This window comes from Eumetopias jubatus, unplaced genomic scaffold (assembly GCF_037043125.1).
Source record: "Eumetopias jubatus isolate StellerSeaLion01/CBP00866 unplaced genomic scaffold, mEumJub1_p1.0 scaffold_7, whole genome shotgun sequence".
Classification (NCBI taxonomy): domain Eukaryota; kingdom Metazoa; phylum Chordata; class Mammalia; order Carnivora; family Otariidae; genus Eumetopias; species Eumetopias jubatus.
The window spans coordinates 33,592,980-33,608,366 of NW_028274813.1; the positions used below are offsets into that span (position 1 = coordinate 33,592,980).

Below are 15,387 nucleotides of genomic sequence, written 5' to 3' on the forward strand. Positions count from 1 at the left end.
AAAAAAAAAAAAGTAAAACTTGATCTCACTACGTATGTAAGCTGTTTTTAAATAAGGCAACATTATTTCCCCCACTGACTTTTCACTGTTATTTCAGAGATGAAAAGAACATTATTTCAACAATTACAATTCTTCATCACTGACTCAGTCTATGACACCTGATTCACACAATTCCTGTAAAATTGCTTAATCAGATTATTGATAATCACACAATCTACTGAAAATATATTAAAACATAATTTATTAAAATGCAGTTCACTGCTATTCCATGTGAATGTCACAAAACAGACTTGTATTCTACCTACCTCTTATCTAATATTTACAGAGTGCTTAATACACACCAAGGCACTATACTAACCTTTTTTTATTTTTTTTAAAGTAGGCTCTACACCCAGCATGGAGCCCAACTCGGGGTGTGAACTCAAGACCCTGCGATCAAGACCTGAGCCGAGATCAAGAGTCAGATGCTTAACTAAGTCACCCAGGTGCCCCTATGCTAACCATTCTTGATATGGCATCTCAGTTAATCCTCAAAATAAGGCTCTGAAGGGGATCACAATATGCCACCCCAAAATGTGACACTTTGACATAAGGATTTTTTTGAGCTAAAGGCAATTAAGAAACAGCAGACATGGCGGCGGGGCGGGGAGAGGAGGACTCTGGGCTCTCCCCTTATCCAGCTAAAAAGCAGGGCATAAGTTTCCTTTTGTAAAGATACCAGAAAGAGGACTCTTAATCCTGGTAGGTTACTCTCATCAATGGAGAAGGCACCAGCTTAAATCTGTATAACAAACCTTACTAAAATAAACTTTATCTTCCATTAGTTTCCCCACATATTTACATTCCCACAATTTACAACTCCTAAAGGCCTAAACGTCTTTTCCTTTGTCTTGTCACTTCTCCACAATTTATTGCTCAGTCTCACTGCTTCTTTGGGTCAATTCTTTTCTATGAAGGTCTCAATATGCACAGTTAGTAATAGGTTATTTTTCCTGTTAATCTGTCTTTTGTTTCAGTGAACCTACGAGGATAGAAAAAGTTTTTTCCTCCTCTACATCCCTCTCAATCAAGCACTAATACAATCCCCATGCTACAAATGAGTCAGACTTTGATGAGTTAACATGCCCAGAGTCACACCCAAGACGGAAGGTATTGCAGCCTAGTCTGACTCTATAGCCTGAGTACTTACTCCATGCAAAGACTGTTAACTGCACCGTAATGCCTATCAGTAAAGACCCTAGGAAAAGCAAGAAAAAGCCAATAGCAAATTTATCTGTTTGTATCTATATCTTTATAGAGAAAGTTAATCAAGAACATGTGAAAGTTAGATACCCCCACCCCCATTAAACACACTTATGGCCGACATAGGATAAACGGAATTGTGTTTTGAATCTCAAATTCTAATACATTATAGGGGGTGACTAAGTTAGAACAGTCTCTGGTATTAAGCTCACAAGCAAAGCTAAAGTTTAAACAAGTAAATGATGCTGAGTGAAGTAAGTCAATCAGTGAAAGACATGTATCATATGATCTCACTGATATGAGGAATTCTTTTTTTTTTTTAAGATTTTTATTTATTTATTTAACAGAGATAGAGAGCACAAGTAGGCAGAGCGGCAGACAGAGGGAGAGGGAGAAGCAGCCTCCCCGCGGAGCAGGGAGCTTAATCCCAGGAAACAAACTGAGTGTTGCTGGAGTGGTGGGGGGTGGGAGGGATGGGGTGGCTGGGTGACAGACACTGGGGAGGGTATGTGCTATGGTGAGCGCTGTGAAATTGTGCAAGACTGTTGAATCACAGACCTGTACCTCTGAAACAAATAATACATTATACGTTAAAAAAAAAAAAAAAAAGATTGTAGGAAGGGAGAAATGAAGGGGGGGAAATCGGAGGGGGAGATGAACCACGAGAGGCTATGGACTCTGAGAAACGAACTGAGGGTTCTAGAGGGGAAGGGGGTGGGAGGATGGGTTAGCCTGGGGAAAGGTATTAAAGAGGGCACGTACTGAATGGAGCACTGGGTGTTATATGCAAACAATGAATCATGGAACACTACCTCAAAAACTAATGATGTAATGTATGGTGATTAACATAATAAAAAAAAGTGCAAATTGGGAACAAGCATCTCCTCTGTGCCATATTAAGCAATGAGATACTAACAGCTCGTACTCTTATGGAGCTTGCAATTTACAGGTTCAAGATTCTTCACTTTAATTCAAGTACATTTTAAAGACTAAATCAAAAACGGCTTTCCTCAAAAAGATTTTCATTTTACAAAAAAGACACTGTTAAAATAAGCCTTAAGACAGGCTAAAATACAGGCAAAGTAGAAAAATCCAAGGGCTTTGGAGTCAAATAAACTGAATTCAAATCCTTGCTATCGCTTGCAATAAGACTTTGGATAAAACAGTTAATCTCTCCAAGCCTCTGTTTCCTCATTTGTAAAAGGGAGAATACTGATAAAAACCTTACAATGTAGCAGTTAATATTTAAAATATATACAAAGAATATACATACTGCATAACACATTAAGAGACAGGGCAAGGGATACTGTTCTAGTAAGAGTTAGGAGAGAGCAAAAAATACTGTGATTTAGCCAAATGAATTACTACTCTTACCATAAAGTTTAAGTGTAAAAGAAGAAGCTATAATGTATAAATGGGTAAGGTATATAAAGAACACTGTCCCTTCAAGATGCCTACAAAGAATTATCAAATTTCCTTTCATAAACTCTTAAGTATCTATTGACTTCTTTTAAAGTGAATCATTTTGAAAAACATCTGCAGGTCACTTGTATAATCCTTAGATGAATCACCGGGGTTAGAGGTTTTAAAACTGGGGTTCACAACCTAATTTCCATGAATCCCCTGATACCATATACACAACACTGTGTGTTTCAGAGGGTCCAAAGAACCATCAGATTCGCAAAACATTAACAGTAGTTAAATGTGCTAGTCCAGTATTAATAAAGTGGAATTTATACAATTTCCAGCAGAGTGCACTCATAGGAGGCAATTATTTTATTTTTTTTTAAGATTTTTATTTATTTATTTGACAGAAGGACAGTGAGAGAGGGAGCACAAGCAGGGGGATTGGGAGAAGCAGGCTTCCTGCAGAGCAGGGAGCTCTATGCGGGGCTTGATCCCAGGACCAACCCCCCCCCCCCTTCATGACCTGAGCCAAAGGCAAACAACTAACGACTGAGCCACCCAGGCACCCTGAGGCAATTATTTTAAACTGCTTTTTAAGATTTTATTTATTTATTTGAGAATCTGAGAGAAAGAGAGATACAGAGAGCATGAGTGAGGAGGTGAGGAAGAAGCAGGTTCCCCACGAGCAGGGGGCCTGATGCAGGGCTCGGTCGCAGGAACCTGGGATCATGACCTGAGCAGAAGGCAGATGCTTAATGCACTGAGCCACCCAGGCACCTTAAATGAATGCAGTGTTAAATGAACTTCTGAAGCATATAAGCAAAATACTGAAAGCCTACTTCTTAGGTCAAATCAAAGTAATGCATTTTTAAAAAAGATTTTTACTTATTTATTTGAGAGAGCGCAAGAGAGTGCGCACGTGAGAGCAGTGGGAGGGGCAAAAGGGAGGGAAAGGGACAGCAGACTCTGCAGAGCACTGGGCCCCAAATGGATCCCACCACCCTGAGATCATGACCTGAGCAGAAATCAAGAGTTGGACGCTAACCCACTGAGCCACCCAGATGTCCCCAAATTAATGCATTTTAAGTGACATTATCAACATTTTCTGTGACAATGTAAAACCTTCAAAATATGAAATTATATTTCAACACAAATTCTCAATTTTTTGATGTGAAGTTTGATACTATTGTGAAGCCAAGCAGTTATAACTTAAATAAAAAAACCCCATAATTTAACACAATTTAGCTATAAATACAAACACAATTATTTATAATTCTTTTTTAATAATTTCTAATATTTGGAATAACTATTTAGATATACTACAAACTGTAAAAACCCTGAATCTCCTTAATTATTTCATATCTGTCGATTTGTCACAAAGCATTGTGCAGTAATAAAACTGGATGAAGAGAAGCAAATATTAAGTATCTACTATGTGCCAGAAAATTTCGCTCTGTGCCTTCCATACCTTATTTTAATCTTTTCAATCATCTTCTGAGGTGGCTACATGTTATAGATGAGGAAACAGCTTGGCTGGAAATTACAGAATGGACTCACTTTCCCAATTCAGCTGATCCTAAGGTTCTTTCCACTAGATTACTATAATTATTTTCATTTCTCCTGCTGACTTTTTGCCTAAAACAAAAGTAGGCAAACTAAGCCCATAGGTCAAATCAGGCACACGCTGTTTTTATAAAGTTTTATTGGAATATTCATTCACTTCTTTGGTTGCTTTTGCACTGTCACAGCAGAGTTGAGTACTTGCAACAGAAATGATATGGACCCCAAAGCATAAATATTTACTATCTGGCCCTTTACAGAAAGTTGTTAACCCCTGCCTAAAAGGATCAAAAATGCCAAGAACTTCAGAGGCCTCAAAACTTCAATGTTTAGGGTTTTTGGGAAAACTATTAACCTAATAAAGGATCTTTAAAATTATATGAGACAAAAGGCAAAATTGCTTGAATATTTTGATTAAATCATGTAAGTCCAAACTTATAAAAATGATAAAATTAAACAGCTTAATTATGAGATTACTGAAACCTTATTTTCATAATTAAACTGTCTTCTGTAGTTCGAATTGATGGAGGAAAACTTCACAATTCAAAATGTTATGAGCATGCATCTTTTTTACCATGCACCCAAATTTTTCATGAACATCTTCTGTAGAGCAAAAGGGAGCCTGGCTTTTTCTAGTAAGTAATTTATATTTCACTTCACACTTTTTGATTTAATACATTCACTGAATTCATTCTACTCTAAGACAAACATATATATAATTTCTCAAAGGTCTACAGTTGATTTTCTGGTGTGAGAAAGCAGCCTGGGTTTTTGTTGTTGTGTTTTTTTCAAAATTCCCATTGCTTTTATTCCAAGTAAAAAAACCAATTAAATAATTTTATCTTCATTCAAAATATACTTCAGCATTCAAATATAAATATATTGTTTAAATAAACAACTTTCCTGGGGTGCCTGGTTGGTTCAGTCGGTTGGTTGAGTCTGCCTTCAGCTCAGGTCATGATCCCAGGGTCCTGGGATAGAGCCCCGCACTGATTCACATTGCTTTGGGCTCCTTGCTCAGCAGGGAGCCTGCTTCTCCTTCTCCCTCTCCCTCTGCTGGTGCACACGCTCTCTCTTTTGCTATCTCTCTGTCAAATAAATAAATAAAATCTTTAAATAACTTTCCTAAATTAACTCAGCATGAAGAATGTTTGATTATAATGATACAAATAACATTTTCTTTCTTCATTTATTAATTTTAAACAGGAATCCTGCAGTGGTAAACTACAGTTTACAAACTCCAGTACAGATCAAGAAAACTTAAGTTGTACCAACATGTAAAATTTACATAATTGTTAAGGAACATCTTGACTCCTCTGACTTTATAAACACTTTAGTTCACAAAATCTTACATTTGGTTTCCTTCTTCATTTTTAAGAATAAATGTTAATGTATATAAATCAAAGAATAATCCAAAATTATTTTGTTTGAAACAAATACAGAGCTTTCCTAGAACCAAAAATTAATCAATGTAAGTCACCATACTAACAGATTAAACATAAGAAATCCACATGATTACCTCAATAGATGCAGAAAATGCATTTGACAAAATTCAACATCTACTCATGATAAAAATCCTAGGCAATACCTTGGAAGAAACTTCCTTAACCTGATTTAGAGAATCTACAAAATTGCCTACAGGTAACATCGTATTTATAATTTTTAAAAAAGATTTATTTATTTTAGAGAAGTGAGCAAATAAGTGTGGGGGTGGGGGGGAGGAAGAGCGAATCTCAAGTAGATGCCCCACTCAGCGGGAAATCACCAAAGCGGGTCTCTTGAATGTTTTCCCCTTAAGACAAAGATGTTCCCTTTCATTACTCCTATTCAAACACCTCACTAGAATGTGAGATGTGCAGTAAGTGCAATAAATCAAGAAAAAGAAAAGGTATACAGATTAGAAACAGTTCTTTAGTCACAAACAGGACTGTCAACTTAGAAAATCCTAAGAAATCTACCCCCCCCAAAAAAACCCTGTAACTAATAAATGAGTTTCCTAAAAACTGAGGATACAAAGTCAATACAAAAGAAATCAATTGTAATTCAATATACTAGCAACGACCAATTGGAAACCCACGTTTGTTTTTTTTAAGATTTTATTTGACAGAAAGAGAGCACACGCGCAAAAGGAGGGGTAGCAGCATCAGGAGAGGGAGAAGCAGGCTCCCTGCTCTGTGGGGATGCAGGGCTCCATCCCAGGACCTGACCTGAGCCAAAGGCAGATGCTTAACCGACTGAGCCACCCAGGCACCCCAAAACCCATGTTTTTTTTTAAAGACCCTTTATAATAGGACCAAAAAAACCTGAAATACTTAGGCATAGATTTAATAAAATACTTGCAGGATCTGTATGCTGAAAACTACAAAACATTCATGAAAGGAAGCAAAGACCTAAATAAATGGAGGAAAATACTATGTTTGTAGATTGGAAAACTCAATTTTGTTAAAATGTCAATTATCCTCAAGTCGACCTATAGATTAAGCACAATCCTAATCAAAACCCTAGATTTTTTTTTTTGTGGATATCAACAAGCTAATCCTAAAATTTATATGGAAAGGCTAAAGAACTAAAATAGCTAAAACAATTTTTTGAAAAGAACACAGGTTGGGGAACTCACATTACCTGATTTCAAGACTTACTTTATTTTTTTTTAAAGATTTTATTTATTTATTTGAGAGAGAGAGAATGAGAGAGAGAGAGCACGAAAGGGAAGAGGGTGAGAGGGAGAAGCAGACTCCCTGCTGAGCAGGGAGCCCGATGTGGGACTGGATCCTGGGACTCCAGGATCATGACCTGAGCCAAAGGCAGTCGCTTAACCAAAAAAGCCACCCAAGCACCCTCAAGACTTATTTTAAAACTACAGTAATCAAGACACTGATAGTAGCAAAGGATAAGTATATCAATGAAACACAAAAGTCTAGAAAGAGACTCACAAAAATGTAGTCAAATGGTTTTTGACCAGGAGACAAAGGCAATTCCATGGAGAAAGGAAAGTCTTTTCAACAAACGGTCATGGAACAATTGGACAAATAAATGAAACTCAACCCAAAATTCTCTTTATAATAAAAATTTACTTAAAATGGAACACAGATCTAAATATAAAACATAAAAGTATAATACTTGTAAAAGAAAACACAGCAGAAACCTTTGTGACCTTGGATTAGACAAAAAGTGCTTATATACAATGTCAGAAGATCCATAAAAATATGGTAATACTCTGGACTTCATCAAAATATAAAACCTCTGTACTTCAAAAGCCACTGTTAAGAGGATGGAAAAAGCAAGCAACAGACTGGAGAAAATCTTTGTAACAATCACCTGTCAGACAATGGACTATGAAAAACTCTCAAAAGTCAACATTTAGAAAATCCAATTTTAAAATGAACAAAAGAGGGGCACCTGGGTGGCTCAGTCGTTAAGCGTCTGCCTTCAGCTCAGGTCTTGATCCCAGGGTCCTGGGATCGAGCCCCACATCGGCTCCCTGCTCTGCAGGAAGCCTGCTTCTCCCTTCCCACTCTCCCTGCTTGTGTTCCCTCTCTCGCTGTGTTTCTGTCAAATAAATAAATAAAATCTCTTAAAAAAATAATAATAAAAAATAAAATAGACAAAAGATTTCACTTCATCAAAGAAGATATACAGATGGCAGATATACATATGAAAAGATATTCAACATCATTAGTCATGAGAAAATGCAAATAAAAACCACAGTGAGAAACTGCTACAAACCTATCAGAATGTAAAACTAAAAAAACTGACCAAAGTGATGGGGATGTAAAATAACTGGAACATTCTTCATACATTGCTGGTAGGAATATAAAGCAGTTCAGCCTCTTCGGAAAAAACAATTTGCTGTTGTAACAAATTACCACAAACTTGGTTGTTTAAAAATAACACAAGTTTATTATTTTACTATTCTGTACATTAAAAAATATGACCTAGGTCTCCCTGGGCTAAAATCAATATGCTGGCAGAGCTGTGTTCTCTTTTGGAGGCTCCAAACATTAATCCATTTCCTAGCCTTTTCCAGCTTCTAGAGACCACCACATGCCGTAGCTTAAGGCTCTTCTCTCCATCCTCAAAACCAAGAACTCTTCATTAATCTGGAGCGGCTTCTGTTGTTAGATCTTTTCTTTCTTACTCTACTACTTCTCTTTTTCCCTTTTAAGGACATTTGTGATACACTGGACCCACCTGGGTAAACCAGCATACTCTATTTATTTATTTTTTTTTCAAGATTTTATTTATTTATCTGAGAGAGAGAGAATGAGAGAGAAAGCACATGAGAGGGGGGAGGGTCAGAGGGAGAAGCAGACTCCCCGCTGGGCAGGGAGCCCGATGAGGAACTTGATCCAGGGACTCCAGGATCATGACCTGAGCCGAAGGCAGTCGCTCAACCAACTGAGCCACCCAGGCGCCCACTCTCTCTATTTTAAAGTCAGTTGATTAGCAACTTTAATTCCACTGCAACTTTAATTTGCCTTTGCTGAAACCTAATTTACTCACAGGTTCCAGGGATTTGGATATCTTTATTCTACCCACCACAGACCATTTTTTAAGTAAAGTTAAACATACATTTACCATATAACCCAGAAATGAAGACTTACGTTCACACAAAAACCTGTTCCCAGAGATTTATAGCAACTTTTTCAGAGTTAAAAAAATTTTTTAAAAATTTTAAAACTAACTCAAATGTCTTTCAACTGGTGAACAAATTGTGGTACATCCCTACAATGGAATACTACATTTAGCAGTAAAACAGAAGGAACTGCTGATACACTCACAATATGGATAAATACTCAACTGTATTATGCTAAATGAAAGAAACCAGACTCACAAGGCTAAATACTGAATGATTCCACTTATATGATAGTTTAGAAAAGACAGACTATAGGGAAAGACAATAGATCATTAATTGCCAAGGATTACAGGTGAGGTAAGGGTTGATTATAGAAGGGCAGCTTAAGGGAATTTTATAGGTGCTGGACCTATACCTGATTTTGGTAGTTACACAGCTCTATGCATTTGTCAAAACAACTGTACAACAAGAATTGTACAAAAACAAAACAAAACTTCATTTCATGTAAATTAAAAATAAAGTTAAAATCTTTTTAAAACAAGGAAAATGAAACATCATTTATCAGATTGGCAAAAATTTAAAAATCTGGCCATGCCAATCAGACAAATCCAAGTGTGAGCAAAGATGATTTCTATACTGTTAGCAGGAATGTAAATTGTTAAACTTTAGAGGATAATCTGGCTGCAGCTAGTAAAGCTGACAATGCACATTAACCTATGGCTCAGCAATTCCAATTAGGGTAGGTATACATTCTAGGAAACCCTCACACATGTCTGAGGAGACATGCACAAAGATATTCACTAAACACTGTTTGAAAAACTGAAAACAACCCTTTTGTAGGGGAATGAATTAATGGTGGTCGCTGGTTGTTAAAATAAGAGAGAAATGCATAAAGGAAAGAATCAACCCTGCTAAATACAGGAGTTTGAGAAGAATACTTTATTGGTTTGTTTATCTAATAATAGTATATAGTGAAAAGAGCACTATACTTGGAATCTGGAGACAAGTATTCTAGCATTAATTCCAACTCTGCCACTAACAAGCAGTCAAACTGTGGACTACTTAACTCTACAAACCTCACTTCTTTTCTTGGAAAATGAAGAGGTTAAGCTATACAACGCTAAGATTATTTCCTAACTCAAGAACTCTATTATTCAGTAAATATATAGCCAAAATTATATTCTAAAGAACGTTATGTTGAGAAATTTTCCCCAGACACCCTGAAATCAGAAACTAACAGAGAAACAGAACATCTTAGTATACTGATACATATAATGGGCCAAATTTCTTCTTATGTTTGTGCTGAACTTTTTAATCAAGACCATAAGTCAGAAAGAGCCTGTTATCAGCTAAACCCACCATACTGACTCAGGCCACCCTCAAGTAAAACTCTCCCATTTTAATATTCTAAAACAAGTTAATATTACTAATGAGTACATCTTTACTTGTCAAGTTCTGGTCTGTCCAGCCAAAAGTCATTTAAATACATGGTAAAATTTACTTGGTCCTTTTTAGCAAAGATAAAATAATGAATTGCTTTTCGTATTTCTGCCTGTTTCATCTGTAAAGATCTTACATTATAATTTAATAGCTTTAGCCTACTACGATAGTTTAAAGAGCCTTTTAAAACTTCATATGCCATGTCCACAGGGAACTAGTAAAAAACCCGTAGTTCATAATCCAAAAAAGCTTACTTAACAATTTCATTACCACCAATACTTAAACTTCAAAGACACCAATAACCACATGTCATTTGTTCCTATTGCAGAATTTAATAGGTTATTAACTTCTGGTATAATCCAAAGGCATAATTAGGATACTACCATTAAAGCATGAAATTACTTTTTTGAAAAATCAGAAATATTAACACCTTTTACCTTGTCAGGAAAATCAAAATTTCGAAAGTCCTGTTCTACAGGATTTCCAATCTAAATTCTCACAATTCTAAAGGAGTACAGAGACAAAACACACACTGTATGCTTCTAAAAACCTCTCAGCTATCAGATTTTAATTTTAGCGCCAAATGCCAAGAAAAACCTTCCGACCGAAACCTAAATTCCGTACACATTACTGTAAGCCAAGCAACTAAACAGAAGGTGAGTTACTATTATTAGGAAGTTACATAATTTACGCCAAAGATTGTTTAAAGCGTCTTTCATTAAATGAGGGTTATAATAATTTACAGGCTTTAAAGTCCACCTTGCAAACTTCAAGTAAATTATCAGAAACCATTAACGAGATTAGGCTTTTCTCTAAAAGTGGACACAAGGAAGGAGGAACTGTTTATTTGTTGAAAGAACGCAATAAGCACCGAATACCAGGAGCTGAGTCAGGCAGAGGAACGCTGACTACATTCCGTCTTCTAAAGCAAAGTGTTCGCCCCACCGATTTCCCCCGCCCGGCCTTAGAGGGAATCCCGGGAGCCGCGAAGCCGGGCACGGGGGACGCCGAGGGCAGCGGACTCCCTGCCGTGTCCCCGGCAACCCCAGCCAGGCTGGCTGGAGCCCCCGCCAAGGTGGTCCCACGCCAAGGCAGAGGGAGCGGGCAGGGCCGAGCAGCGTCCCCCCCGAGGGACAAAGGTTGGGCTCACGCCGCCCGGGGCAGGCAGCCCAGCAGCCCCGGGTCCCTCCCGGGCCGAGAGAGCGGCGGGTGGGGGAGGGGACGAGCCCCGCCGCCCCTCCCCCCGACGCGCTCCCCGGGACCTGTTGATTTAAGATCTCCACGAACAGCCGCCACTGGTCCGCCTCTCACCTCAGCGCCGCCGCGGCCGCCGATCCTCCCGCCCCGGCCGCTCCCACACACGGTACAAACGACAGCTCCCCTGCGGCACTTAAAATACCGGATAAAGAATCCAGAAACTCCCGATTCCCCACCTCACAATCCTTAGACCCCGCCTCCGCCCCACCGCCAGTCGCCGCCGTCGCCGCCGCCAGCGACTCACTCCACCTCGAGACCGCGCGAGACCGGCCCCCGCGGCCGCCGCGAGACCGCGCACGCGCCCCCGGGCCGCTGGCGCAGCGGGCGCGCCTATCCCAGTTCCTTCTCGGCGGGCCCCGCCCGCTGCTAGGCCGAGAGGCTGGCGCGGTTCGCCCAATCCCGCGCCGGCGTGGAGAGAGGGCCCACTCATTGGCCCGCTCTGCAGCCCCGAGCGGCGGGCCGCGCGCACTCGCGCACCTCTAAGTAAGGGTGGCAGTGCTTCGTGCTCGTCAGCGCAAGGGCTGTGTGGGGACGTGAGGTTTCCCTGAGACGCAGTCTGACGCGGGCTGTTGTCGGGAGAGCCCTTGACCTTCCAACCCCTGGAGGTCCGTCAGCTCCTGAAGAAAATCTGATTTCCCTGGAGGCGACTCCTGGGTCCTGTGAGGCACGTCACACAATCTAACATTTGTTTAAAAAAGAGCCATGACAAACTTAAACACCTGGATATGTGTAACGTCCCCAGAGAATTCTCTGCTACCGCAGAAGACGCCCAAAAGCTGGCAGCTAGGACCGAGTTCTGGAAACCAGAAAGGAAGGATGCCAAGGGCCAGAGCAGTTGCACAAAACTCGAGTGAATGCACCTAATGACCTGGGCCAACCCATAAGCAGTGCAAGGAAATCTAGATAAAGTCTTCAAGATTCCTTAGAAACTGTTAGCTACATCCAAAAAGAAAAAACAGTTGTGTGTATGTGACCTATTTTCTCTTAAATGCGTAAAATAAGTAATAATTCAAGAAGCTTCCTCTAGCTCCTCCACGAGTTTTTCTTTAGCACAGGGTTTCTCAGTCTTAGCGCTATCGACATTTGGGCCAGATAATTTGTGTGGGGGCTGGCCTGTGCGTTGTAGGATATTCAGCAGCATCCATGGTCTCTACTTGCTGGATAACAGTGGCACCACTACCCCCATTGGTCACCATCAAAATGTGTCTAGACGACAGTAAAGGTTCCCTGTGGCAAAATCACCTCCAGTTAAGAACCACTGACCTGGGGCTCAGTCGGTGAAGCGTCTGCCTTCAGCTCAGGTCTTGATCCCAGAGTCCTGGGATAGAGCCCGGCATCTCTTCGGGGCTGCCCAGCAGGGAGCCTGCTTCTCCCTCTCCTCTGCTTGCTGCTCCCTCTGCTTGTGCTCTTTCAAATAAAGTCTTGGGGGGAAGAAAAAAGAACCACTGACCTACCTGTTCAAAGAAATGGCCTCTTGAGAAAGATAATCTCTCTTTATCCATACCTTCCAATTGCCTGGCCCAAAGCAGTTTTGCAAAACACCCCCACCCAAATGAACCCTCCAGCTACCTAGACTTGCTTCTCTAGCGGCTTGGACTCCTCTGTCACAGGACCCCACCCTAATAAAATGATGATCACTATCTGTATGAGATAGCAGCTACTGATCTCAAAATATGTGGAAATGCCTTTGTAAAGTGCTACACAAATAGTATTTTTAATTCCTAAAGGTATTTTCATTTTAAAAGAGGGTAGGCTCAATGGCAGATAGAAAATTTATTCTCTGCTAAATAGAGACATTCCCAGAATCCCCAAATCATTCAAATTACTGGCTTCATGTGCAAAAAATGAAGGATACCTGGAAGAGTGGAAGGTATAGAAACTGGAGGCAAGGTGATTAGATTTGAGTTACAGTTTTGATGATTACTAGTTCTGTGATCTGTTGATAACTACTGGGATGCATGACAGGTTTTGGGCCTAAATTTTCTCATCTGTAATATAATGAGTTAACTACTGTTTATTTTTGTTTTTGTTTCTGTTGTTTGTTTATTTTCTAGTTTTAAGATTCTGATAGCCTCTGCATATGGACTCTGACATGGAAAGCTTAGGGGGTTAAGAAAATATAATATTCATCCTCAAACAGAATGAAATCGTATTCTGTGGGTTTAAAGCCTCCAAAGAGTTATTCATTCTTGGCACAAGGCAGTTCACCCACTGAGTCACTCTGGCAAATTTGTAACTAAGTATTTTGGGTGAGTAGTAAAAGCCAAACTATAAAGTCAAGTGTATAGTGGAGAGTACCCATAGTTAAATACCCTTCTGCCTTCCTCATTTTGGCATCTGCTTGAATCCATTGTTTGCCAACAGTCTCTATTATATGCTTATATAATATAATGTTATAACATTTATTTCATTCAAGGCTTGGGGAAATACATTAACATTTCATTTCAGCCATTTGCAACAGGTCTGAAATCTCAGTTTTCAAGATTCTACCACTCACCATTATATGTGAAATCCTAAACTAAAGCTATTGATTATATCCCTTCGGTTTTATCACTTCTATGTACTAGTGAAAGCCAAGTTTCCATAACTGAATTAGCAGACTACTCTCTTATAATTGTATGAACCAGATGATCAGAACTAATGTAAATTAAAAAAGGGGAGCCTGGGGCACCTGGGTGGCTCAGTTGGTTAAGCGGCTGCCTTCGGCTCAGGTCATGATCCTAGGGTCCTGGGATTGAGCCCCACGTCCGGCTCCCTGCTCAGCAGAGAGCCTGTTTCTCCCTCTCCCTCTGCCTGCCACTCTGCCTACTTGTGCTCTCTATCTCTCTGTCAAATAAATAAAATTAAAAAAAAAAGGGGGGGAGCCTGGCTGGTTCAATCAGAAGACCATAAGACTTTTGATCTTTGGATTGTGAGTTCGAGCCCCAAATTGAGTGTAGAGATTACTTAAAAATAAAAAAAAATCAAGGGGGCACCTAGGTGGCTCAGTCGGTTAAGCGGCTGCTTTCAGCTAGGGTCGTGATCCCAGGGTCCTGGAATGGAGCCGTGCATCAGGCTCCCTGCTCAGCAGGGAGCCTGCTTCTCCCTCTCCCTCTGCCTGTCATTCTGCCTAGTTGTGCTCTCTTTCTCTCTCTCTGCCAAATAAATAAAATCTTAAAAAAAGTAAATCTAAAAAAAAGAATGTAAATTAGAATACTCACTAATTCAGGGGAGCCTGGGTGGCTCAGTTGTTAAGCATCTGCCTTCGGCTCAGGTCATGATCCCAGGGTGCTAGGATCGAGCCCTGCATCGGGCTTCCTGCTCTGCGGGAAGCCTGCTTCCTCCCTCCCTGACTCCCCATTTTTGTGTTCCCTCTCTCGCTGTGTCTCTCTCTGAAATAAATAAATAAAATCTTAAAAAAAAAAGAATACTCACTAATTCATATATAAGAGAAGTTATGAAACAAACAGTAGGTTTATTAGTTATTAACTACGTATCTTAAAAAGTGTTAAATATATAAAAAAGGCAAACCAACAAACCGTGAACTTTTCGAATTTCACTGGGTTTAGTTATTATTTTGATGTGTTATAGTATTTCTTAACCTTTCCTAAATCCTAGCTAAAAAAATTGTCTCTAAGCTAAGGACATTATGCAGTTATTACTATATGGAATGGGAGGTCCCACTGTCTAAGGTTAGAAGCAGTATCATTTTGTACAGGTCAGTATCATTCAACTCAAATAACTTTTCACCCATTAATTAAAAAAATATATACTGAGTATTTTCTATGTGCTAAGCACTGTGCTGTAAGGAATTAAAACATGTGAATTAAAACAATTGGAGTGTCCCAGAACTCTAACAGTCAATATTTACTCTCTGCCTGGCTTTGAATCCCCGCTCTACCATTTGGGGCCATTTGATCAAAAGG

General features: G+C 39.7%; 2 protein-coding genes across 4 annotated transcripts in view; both read right to left on the reverse strand.

Moving 5' to 3' along the window:
• The window catches only part of PALS1 (protein associated with LIN7 1, MAGUK p55 family member), a 78,106-nt gene extending 66,383 nt beyond the window's left edge, over nucleotides 1–11,723 (reverse strand). For 2 of the 3 annotated variants that reach the window (XM_028119159.2, XM_028118976.2), the window contains exon 1: nucleotides 11,537–11,690. The gene's annotated coding sequence lies outside the window, so the exon portion shown is untranslated. Of the gene's footprint in view, nucleotides 1–11,536 lie in introns of all 3 variants that reach the window. The other variant, XM_028119030.2, reaches the window with a different exon arrangement.
• Nucleotides 11,724–11,991: 268 nt separating this feature from the next.
• Nucleotides 11,992–15,387, reverse strand: part of GARIN2 (golgi associated RAB2 interactor family member 2) — a 29,843-nt gene continuing 26,447 nt past the window's right edge. Inside the window, exon 6 of the mRNA XM_088025161.1 lies at nucleotides 11,992–12,139. Coding sequence (XP_087881287.1) covers nucleotides 11,992–12,139 — 148 coding nt within the window. The remainder of the gene's footprint in view (nucleotides 12,140–15,387) is intronic.